Genomic DNA, 10,978 nt, shown 5'->3' on the forward strand with positions numbered 1-10,978 from the left:
GTGTCCTTCCAGTCAATCACTGGGCTCATGGACTCTATTCTAGCCGGTGTAGTGCCCTGCATAATAGTATCATCGTCATCATCACCCAATCGTGCTTTACCTCGTGAGGCAGCGCCTGTCGTCATCCTGCAAAACCAAGCAGAATCATCCCCAAGACGAGACTCACCAGTGTGAGGAGGCAGAAAGTTTGAAGTGTTGCTGAGGTCCATGAACACCTCCCGTTTACGGGTTTCCATCACAGAATGACCATCCTTCCCAATAGGGACGTTTTCAGACCGCTGAGAGTGCTGCGAACGGTTGCTAGTGAGCATAGTAGTTAGAAGACTTTTGTTAGAGTCGATATCGACCGCTGGGGCAAATCGCGCTCGCTCTCAATAATCGATCATTCCTGCAAAGTGCATGTACGATGCATGATGCAGGAAACGCGCATACATCTTGGTGGTGAGCAAAGTTGTAAAGACTGCTGTCCCGTGCTATTCAACATTTACTGTTTCATTGTCTTTCGTATGCATCCAGTCGGCCGCCGTCACTTCCACTCATTACACTAACTACTCCTCTTAATCAATGTCTGTATACCATCTTGTACTCTTTCATTGATTCTGTACGTAGTACGTTGAACTTCGTTACATCTACACATCGTCTCATATGACTCGGGGTGTACGTGGTGCGTTTAGTCACCTTTGATTACCATTAGCTCACGCGGAGGCGTGTGTCGGCGATGAGCAAGTGCTCGTAAAGCTGGGTAATACGGTTTGCGTTGCGTTGCGTTGCTGTCCCGTGTTCATTGAATCACTCCAGGAATTCAGAGTCGATTCTAGCATTGTATCATACGTGTAGAAAGCGATTCCGAGTTCTGAAATCAGTTCATTGAAAAACCCCAGTGAAAAAACGAGTCTTTAATAACAAGCAATACATAATTTAATTTGACAAGAACGAGATCGGCATTGGTTTTAGGAACTATGATAAACACAACAGTAGAGTTTTCCCAGTAAGTAATAAACACAACTAACATAGGTACCTAAGCTATTGGGTTTCAAGGCATCTCTGTTCAGTGTGTGTTGGACTGTGGTCGTCGTCAGCTTTGACGGTCTATGACCGTCGGTCATAGCACAAGTAGAGTTGTGTTGCTTGGACAAGGGGGTTCGTGAAGAAAGCCGACGTTACGGCTGTCGCCCGTCACGTGACGTGGTGACGTGACGTTCATACACATTCAAGCCATCCTTAACGACCTTGGCGTTATGTCTGCCCCCAAGTACCAGTGGTGAATTACTCTACCTATTGCGATTTGCCACGATCTTCCACTGTGTTGTTGTTGACGATGAATGCCATCTCATCGTGACTGTTATGTCTACTCTTGTACTCTACCGTTCATGAAATCGATTCTGTGTCCTCTCCATTGCCTTTACTCCTTACGCGGTAATAGTCGTTGAGCCCTCTGGCAAGCATAAAAGTCGGCACTCAATACAACACCGACTACTCTCATGCCCGGCCTTTCTGCGACATCATCCTCCTCACTTTCCTGCTGTTATCCCCTCTACGGAGATCAACCATTACCTATTCAAACTGCTCTACACCGACAAGGAGTCACTGTAGTTAGCATTGAGCATCACTAAACCTTCTCGCTGCCTTTTTTAACTGTCTTATGCTTCGTTGAGCTGTCGAGCTGTCGTTGAGCCTCTCACAATCACTGAAGTCGGCGATTGTAGGTTTAAAGGCGATAAGCCACTAGGCCCGTGCTGCCCGGCAACAGATCCACACACACATTATCATTGACATCCATAGATAACCCCATACTACTTACTACCTTCAGACTGTTTAAGGGACAGTTTCACAATCCTATCGCATTCCTCAGCCGTAAGAAAGTCGTCAAATATCATAAACAACGGCTCATTCAAGGCAAAGGAAGACGGCTCGAGGGAAGACGATTTCATTAGAAACACAACTGAAATAATTGATAATGTGAAAATTGCATAAAAATACAGTGCGTGTCGATTGGATATGCAACTGTATGCAAATCCGCAATATAACTAACAATGACAAACGCACATCGTCCACATATATCCCCCAACTCTCATAACACAACAGACACTTCAAACCAATATGATCATGATAATAACATGTGCTCAAAAATCAACAGTAAAATCGAACCCACTGAGAAAAACCAACATGACCATTTCGAACACAACACTGTCATCAGAAAGTATAATTTCCCTCACTAGCATGGGTCATGCATTGCCTGCTCACAGCAGCATACGAAACTAATTGAATCGGGCAAACGATCATCACATACGACGATAATAATCACGGCGCTTCATTTTACACACGAATAAACGTCGTCGTCCAACAACTGGTATTCCTCAGGACGGTAGTCTTCAAAATCATAGACAATTTCTTGCGTGATAAATCAGTATTGTACACTAGAAGCACTTTGGCTTTAATCTTCACCCGAGCACCATACGGGAAACACTCCGGAACCTGAAAACAATAACAAATAAAATTAAATCCATTCGCATCTTCGAACAACTTGCAAAAATTCGCATAATTAACACGTAGGAAGATCCATAAAAATTATCACACAACTAATCATTCAACACATCAACACATAAGACACAATTCCAATCCTGCCAACTCCACTTACTTGGAGAGTTGGAACTTCTTCTTAACAGCTTTGAGTTGCGTCCCTGAATAATCCTCATTAGTAGCCACTTGCAATAATGCACATAGGTCCTTCGCCACCACCTTCACGTCGTGCTCAGTGGTAGGACAATGTACGGCCACATGTGGGGGCCACGCTGTCGACTTCCTCAACAACTTGTTGGATAAATACAAGGCGCCCGCCGCCAACTGACTTGCGGAATACTTCAGCATATTATACCTGATTAAAATGAATATAATATCATACGAAGGACTCAATGGAAATGATAAGCATAATCAAGTTGCGATATAAAACAACTTGAAAATATATACGCAATTTTTAACATATATATTATAAAGTTACATAAAACAGGGACAAGGCAACTTACTCTGGTAATGCAAGCTCCAGACAATACTGGGCCAAGAAGAAGTGCTTCTCATCGGCCTCCATGACCTTAGCATATCTTAACAGGAAGAACATAGGCGATGGTGTAGTGATGCAGAATCTAAAACAAACACCAATACAACACTATACGAGAGAAGAGACACTTACCCAAGCGTGTTGAGGATGTCAACTTCCATCTGCATCACTTCGTGACGTTGATAAGTCCGGTCGCATATACTGACTATGTCCTTCATCTCGGGAGCATATATATCTTCATATCTGACAGAAAACACCATCTTCTTCTCATACCACTCCTCAACCAACTTCGACTCACTTAGAAGCAATCAATAAACAAGTAACACCAACCAACTGCAGTCGTGTACGTGGGAGATTTGGACACTGCTCAAGGTAGCGATCAATTAAGTTAACCTGAAAACACACAAAGTCATCAACCGAGAGGAGCACCATCTATAGCTACCGTCAAGTAAAGCGTCTCAGGAACCAACTTGAATTTCCAATGTACCTCCACCAACCAATCGATCAGCACTGCACGCATACGCTGAGTGATATCATTCTGGGTCCTCTGCATGTAGTCATTAGCCTGTCTATATCTGAAGCGGAGAGAAGATACTTTCCTTAAGGGACGATCAAGTCGCCCTACTTCTGTTCAACGCCATTCATATTGATGAAGATTGGATTCACATATTCCGCCACGAACTGAGGGTCTCCGAGATCCTGAAAATCGTCCCTCACAGGAGGGATAAATTCCTGAGTAAAAATCACTTGACGATCCTCTGGTGGGATGGTGTCCTTCCAGTCAATCACTGGGCTCATGGACTCTATTCTAGCCGGTGTAGTGCCCTGCATAATAGTATCATCGTCATCATCACCCAATCGTGCTTTACCTCGTGAGGCAGCGCCTGTCGTCATCCTGCAAAACCAAGCAGAATCATCCCCAAGACGAGACTCACCAGTGTGAGGAGGCAGAAAGTTTGAAGTGTTGCTGAGGTCCATGAACACCTCCCGTTTACGGGTTTCCATCACAGAATCACCATCCTTCCCAATAGGGACGTTTTCAGTGTGCTCACACTCCTCATAATTAATATCTTCAGTAGCGCACGCCAAGCATGAAACGGCCTTAGTACTGGAGAACAAAAGCAAGATAATATATACTCTTTTGATCCAACTACAACTGCATTGTGTTATGCTCTCCAACGTTCAAGATAATCATCCGAGAACAGAGAATGAAGGTCCGACCGAGCAGCTGAAGAAGTCCCACCACACGCAAAGACGGTCTGGAAGGCTGGCTGGTTTACCGGCTTCTCCACGTAGTCTTCCTGCGAAGAGGCGCAAGCCGAGCGACGAAGAGGAGATCCACACGCACTCGTCGCGATCTACCCCCGGACCATCGGTCGCTCATCAAGCGTTGGCGGCGAGTCAGCCCCAGAAGGCAGATGCTACCGAGCTTGGGCACAGACTGCCCTCGGTCACGGTGTCCCCTAAGGCTACCTCAGAGTATGGTCCTCAAGTAGATAGTGGTTCGGCCGCGCCCGCTCTGGCTGTCGGGCCCATCACCCCAGGCAATACTCCAGTACTCCCACTACATGCTACTATTTCGGAGAAAGCTCCAAGGCCCCTTCCTACCACAGCTCAAGGGGGCGCGGCTCCTCAACATTCACAACAAGCTCAATCTTCCAAACCCGGTCTATTTGCTACCACAACTTACTCTGGCATGGCTCCAGAACATACACAAGCTCAACATACTAAGTCCCATCTGTTCGGTGCCACTACCGACTCTAATATTGCTCAAGATCATCCACAACAAGCTCAATATTCCCGGTCCGGCCTATTTGCTACCGCAGCTTACTCTGGCATGGCTCCAGAACATTCACAACAAGCTCAAACTGCTAAAACCGGTCTGTTTGCTACCACAACCTACTCTGGCATAGCTCCAGAATATTCACAGCTAGCACAAACTGCCAAGTCTGGCCTATTTGCTACTGCATCTTACTCTGGTATGGTTCCAGAACATCCACAGCAAGCTCACACTATGAAGACAGCTCCCAGTGTGCTTCCTATCATGGCTCATCCCGTGCCAGCTCCGGAACATTCACAACAAGCCCACTCTCTGGGAGCAGCCTGTGGGGTACAACCTACTCCCTCACAGTATGGTTTTGGTTTGGACAATCCACAAGTTAGTTCTTTGAAGACGGTGCCTGGTTTACACTTTGGTCCAGATGCAGTACGTGAAGACTTCGCTCGTTTCCCACAAGGTCGCGAGGGCGTTCATCCTCTATCGTACACTGGTAACATCAACCAGACATGCCAGAACGGTTTACAACACTCAACCTACTTATCTGAGCAGGAGAAGAGGGCCTCGTCAAAAGCCTCAGACAGCTTGGGAGAGAGCTGGCGTCGTAAAGGGCATGCACCGTTCACTGGCTCCCAAGACCCTAACCTCCCTCTCGCCTCTCTGCTGCGTAAGTGGCAGAATCATGTATCGCAAGAGTGGCGTGAAATTTCAGCGCCAGAGAGTGTCAAGGCGTTTCACACCTCGGCGCTCTCACAGTCATTATCGGAGGAAGTACGGAAGGCTGGCAACTGTGGTGACATCAATACCAGAGAGTACTACAAGCGGCTTTGGGAACATACGGTGGCTCATCTATCACGCTTCCATGACAATGCCAACTACACCACGCTCATCATCCAGCGTCTTCTCGGTCAGAAGCAAGCATGTGGCATATTCGAGCACCTTGATATGGTTCAAGATCTGCTCCGAGAGGTGTGCTTCACGACTTCTGACGATGGGGGCATCAACTGCAGGCTTCATCCGTCTCATGTTGCCAATGCCATCCGTGGCAACTTGATCGCTCCCTTCAACCAATGGTGGTACACGGCAATGAAAACGCTGTCTGGTGCACGACCACCAGTGTTACACTCCTATGATCAACTCCAACAAGCAATATGCATGGTTAAAGAAGAGGCCTTGGCCTTAGGGTACAGCTCTCTGAGAGGTGCACCTCGGCAATCGCTCGCTCCTTCCAATCTCTACCACGCTCCCACTGCTAACCAAGCTGCCGGTGGCAACTCCATCAGCACATCATTCCCCGTTGGCGTTAGCTCTCCGCCAAGCGGCAGTCAGGCGTTCTATACGGATGTTCCTTACGGCACGGAGGCAGGTCCGACGTTCTCTACTGGTGTTACTCAAACCACTGCTGGGGGGCAGCCAATTATTGCTGCTGTCACTCACACCCCAAATGGTACCTTCATGTCTCCTGATGGGCTCATCCACTATCATAATGGTGCGTCGACATGTGCGGTAAGCAACGTCTACGCTCCCTATAGTGCTTCGGCTCTCGCTGCTAACACCTCTCTGTATACAGGTGGAGCATCGAATGTCGCGGCCGCCTCTCCCAGTGGCACGACCAACCTTAGCACCTCCCCCGGTACCTCGGCAACTGCATCGAGCTCTACGAGTGCTGGTGGCACGACTAAGAAGAGGTTGTCCTGCCGTCGATGTTGGGCTTCCGGCCATAAGGATACGGAGTGCAACGTTAAGGAGCCGAAGAACAAAGACCGGCGCTGTCCGTGTGGTAGCACCCGCCATCTCGGCAATGAATGCCCTATAGCGAAGGATGGTGCAGCTGGGTTGCTCTGCGCTCGTTGTTCAGCACGTTCACACCGTTCGGGTATGTGCCCTTGGAGCCTCGATGACATAGCAGCGAAGAAGCATATTCCTGGCACTTCCTCCAGAGAGGGTACTCTCGGAGAGTCCAATTTCTTGTCGGTGCCGTTGGAAGAGCTCCGATTCGATGGCTCATTCGCCTTCCATGTGGCCGCCATCCCCCGAGACAACTCTACCCGACATCCTGGGCAAGTACTGAATAAGCCTGTATCCACTAAGATTCAGGTCAGCTCCAGGCTCCTCGCAACGGCTATCCTCGACTCCGGTTCCGGCAAGAATCTCGCGAGGACGTCAACGATTCAAGCAATTGAGGCTAGCCCCGGGAGCAAAGTGGAATGGGAATCGGTGCCACCTGGTGAGTCACCCGCCATCCGTGGCATCTCGGGTGAAATGCTATGCACTCATCGTATCGCATGGCTCGTTGTTCATTCCCCGAGAAGACCGCATGATGTTGTTCGACTACGTTTCTTCGTCTCCGACGATATCCTCCCGGTGCTACTCATTGGGGTCGAAGGTATGCGTGATATGCGCATGGCCTTAACCTTCACTCCCGATACTGTACGAGCCTACTCGGGTATCCAAGAGGAGCAGTCGATCGCTAGGGTTGAGGAAACTAGACCGCCGACCTCCTTGACTCCTTTGGTTGACAAGCAGGAAGAGCAGCCGGATATCACAGCCTATATCATCGAGGATCAGTTCGACGTGGATCAGAGCCTCTTTGACGGTGCCGCATTTCTACAGCTAGCGGCCGAGTCTGAGCTCCCATTTTATGACGAGCCTTACACACAGCTCGACCAAGACTTCTGCTACGATCTATATGCAGGGTCAGGGAACCCCTCCTTACCCTGCCACCCATCTTTCGTGGGAGGTCCGTCACTTGTGCAAGCTCTGACATCTCCAGACTGCAGCTTCAGAGGTCTTTCGCAAGATGGTGGCACTACCCGATTTCTACACGAGTTTGCGTGGATACAGTCGAGACCGTCCCCTTCGAAAAACAACTACCACTCGGCCCGCAAGAGAGCTGAGAAACTGGCAGACTCCCTCGCGAAACGCGGATTGTTGGACGACTACACCGAGGTCTTCGAGGGCTACCTCAAGGACGATCTTATTGTGAAGGTCAATGAGCAAGAGGTCCATAGCGTCGTTTTCACCAACCACTTCCCCGTCGTGAAGGAGGCCAATGTTGGAACCGCCACAGTAGGCAAGACGGAGGCTAAGCAGCAAGGGAGAAAGACCAAGATCCGCCCTGTGTTCGATTGGCGTGTGGGTAACAAGTGCCAACGGACAGGGGTTGTAATGGACCGGTGTATGTGGCCCTTCTTGGCCACTACAAGGCTCTATCCTCACGCGGTCTGGTGTGATCTACGCACTGCCTTCTTGCGATGTCACGTCACGGTCAAGACCTCAAAATGCTTCGGCTTCGTGCATGCTACTGCGCGTGAGGACGGCTCGTACAACTACCACTACTACAGGTTTAGAGGATTATGTATGGGGAACAAAGGGTCTCCTGCTGCCCTGCAGCTCAGTGCTGGACTGTTGGAGGCGATGGCTAACGAGGAGAGTGCTAGGCGGCTAACGGGCGACGACACTGATCGACCGATTTACAGGGCCATAAAGGACTGTCTGGTACATGACTCGGAGGTTGAGGGCCTGGAACCAGATCAGCTCGTCCGCCCCAGTCCTGCTGCTATACAGCTCAAGGCTACCCTCGAGCATGTCCAGTGTAACAATATCAAGATCTTCACGGCTCAGCAAGAGAACATGCCCGCCCGCGAGGGCCTGAAGGATGCCAAGAGACCGGAAGAACAGGGCCCTGCGGTCCTCCATGTCGATGCCTATGATACTTCTCTGATCGATGCCTACCACAACACTATAAGTCTATCTACGGTGCTATACCTTGGTGGTGGTCGACGAGGTAGATACATGGATGATTGGGCGATCGGTGCGAAAACGCAAGCCATGGCTGACGATATGTACGCGGGTGATTGTGTCCTAGCGGAGGAGTTCGGTCACGAGTTTGCTCCTCGCAAGACGAAGAAATCTTGGCAGCCGACAGAAGCTGAAGGTATGGGCCTGGTGTGGACATCAGACGATAGTCTCAAGTGCAAGCCGGTAGACTTGGCCAAGTTCCGTCGTGTCTGCTCGATGAACGGAGGCAGGCTATCAATTCGCGAGGTCCTATCGGCTCTTCATTCCTGTCATGACCCCCTTGGCCATTTGGGTTGGAGTACACTGGGTATGAAGAGAATTCTGAGGATCGCATATGTGGCCGCTAAGAGCATGGATGACAGGCTGAATATGGAAGATTCTCGAGCATCGATCGACCTCCTGAACGATTTCAATCGAGCCGTTGAGGAAGCACCGGTTCCACGATACGTGGACTTGAACGTCGGAGTGGCGTTATATACCGATGCCTCGACGTATGCCTTGGGTACTTATATCTGTGGTTTGGAAACGGTCAACATTCCCTATGTCTGCAGCTCCAGACTCGTGCCGCTCGGTAGTGTGGGCTTCTCTATCGTGAGGAAGGAACAATTGGCACTTGAATGGGGATTGGAGTCTATTTGCGCCCATATGGTACTCTTCCCCCACTCACCGAATCGACACTTCTACATCCTCACGGACAGCAAGATAGTGCACTATCGTGTCTCCAAGCTTCTGAAGGTGGCATTGACGGTCGATGGTCCTTCAAAGCTGTTGAAGTATCCCAAGTCCTGGACTCAATGGGAGTTCGCTCATGCCAAGCGCTGTGCCATGATGCTCAAGGCCATCGGTACTCTCGTCGGATCCCACGGCAAGGTGCACTTCCGTCATTGCCCCTCACAGTTCAACCTGGCCGATGCCTACTCGAGAGGCAGCTCTCCCAGTACTTTAGACTGGGCTTCGGCACAGAAATGGGTCAATCAGCTGCACAACGCTGTTGGCTCCGTTCAGGAGCCGGAGGTTTCCCAAGCTAGTGTCGAAGTCGAAGCAGACGTTCTATGCTATATTTCTGACGTGAAGAAGGAGGTACTCGACGACATTGTTGACGACGACATCCAGGGGCTTATCTGCCGAGCTCAGCTATCTGACAGCTATTGCCAGGCTGTCCGATTCATTTGTTCTGGGAAGGAACAAGCTGGTTCCCCTCAAGTAGATATCCGAGATTACACTAACGCCGACAGAAGCAAGCTTCGAGCGACCTTCGAGGTTGACGACGATGGCATCATCAGGCTATCGGTTGGGCGAGCCCCGGGACATAAGGGGCCTCTTCTCGTGCCCGTCGGAGTTCAACAGCAGGTCCTCGCGCAATATCACGAGTTCTTCTGTCATCGTCCACCGAGAGATCTACATACAGCTTTGGTCCATAAAGTCTACTGGCGTCATCTAAAACGGGACGTTCGACGCTTCTCTCAGTCATGTCCTTCGTGTCAGAGAAGCAAGGGAGTCTCTATTCATACTGACACCCATCCATCCGCTATGGGACGTGACTTCTCTATCAATGAGTGTATCGCTATTGACTGGTTGGGTGGTGTGAGAGATGACGACGAAGACAACTGCGACCCTATCGGCATAGTCGGTCACAAGCGACTGGGCTCTTCAGGGTTCCAACCAAGGTTTGCACTGCACATTGTGGACTTGCTCACACGACATCATACATTCCTTCTTGCTGAGGACAAGTCCGCAGCCAGTGCACAAGAGCTAGTGGAGCATTACTGCCTTGTTTATGGGTACCCGAAGCTGGTTCTATCAGACGCCGACTCTTCTTTCACTGGTCGTCACTTCTCGAGTTGGTGTCGAACTACGGGTATCAAGCAAGCGTACAGCCCACCCTACGCCCCGTTCAGACGTGGGCATATCGAGAGAGCTCACGCGGAGGTATGGGCCTCTGTGAGGGCGATGAAAGATGAGGCTAGGACTAGAGGCTACCCGCCGAAGCCGTGGTACTGCTATATACAAAGAATAGCTTTCGCCCTCAACAATACTGCATCGGAGCAGCTGGGTGGCTTCTCACCTAACGACTTAGTCTACACCTACCAGACCTCTCTACCGCCCGCCCTTCTAGCAGACAAGAAGCTACCCGAGGATCTGCAGAACTATATTGACAAAAATCTGGTGCCCGAAGAACATCACGACCAGAGATATCAAGGTTTCGTGGAGAAGTTTCGTCGCGAGTTCGAAGCGGCATTGAGCCTATATCGGGGCCATCTCATGAAGGTTCTTCACGAGAACAGTCTGCGAGCGGCAAGCAAGTCCCAACGGCGTCGAAGGCAATACCAGTTCGAGCCCGGACA

The 10,978-nt window shown here is 50.0% G+C and overlaps 2 protein-coding genes across 2 annotated transcripts in view; one reads left to right on the forward strand and one right to left on the reverse strand.

Moving 5' to 3' along the window:
- Positions 1-2,242: 2,242 nt before the first annotated feature.
- On the reverse strand, positions 2,243-3,949 carry Pmar_PMAR021402 (mitotic cyclin-CYC2, putative; the record flags this gene model as incomplete). The annotated part of the gene is made up of 7 exons (XM_002779081.1): positions 2,243-2,475; positions 2,639-2,875; positions 3,024-3,140; positions 3,188-3,298; positions 3,354-3,448; positions 3,498-3,630; positions 3,681-3,949. The coding sequence occupies 7 exons, from the start codon at positions 3,947-3,949 to the stop codon at positions 2,442-2,444; spliced, it is 996 nt and encodes a 331-aa protein (XP_002779127.1). The 3' UTR covers positions 2,243-2,441.
- Positions 3,950-4,751: 802 nt separating this feature from the next.
- Positions 4,752-10,978, forward strand: part of Pmar_PMAR021403 (gag/pol/env polyprotein, putative) — a gene marked incomplete at both ends in the record, with an annotated part of 6,820 nt that continues 593 nt past the window's right edge. The window contains one exon of the mRNA XM_002779082.1: positions 4,752-10,947. Within this exon, the coding sequence (XP_002779128.1) occupies positions 4,752-10,947 (6,196 nt within the window). The remainder of the gene's footprint in view (positions 10,948-10,978) is intronic.

The sequence above is a fragment of the Perkinsus marinus genome (assembly GCF_000006405.1).
Source record: "Perkinsus marinus ATCC 50983 genomic scaffold scf_1104296947810, whole genome shotgun sequence".
Classification (NCBI taxonomy): domain Eukaryota; phylum Perkinsozoa; order Perkinsida; family Perkinsidae; genus Perkinsus; species Perkinsus marinus.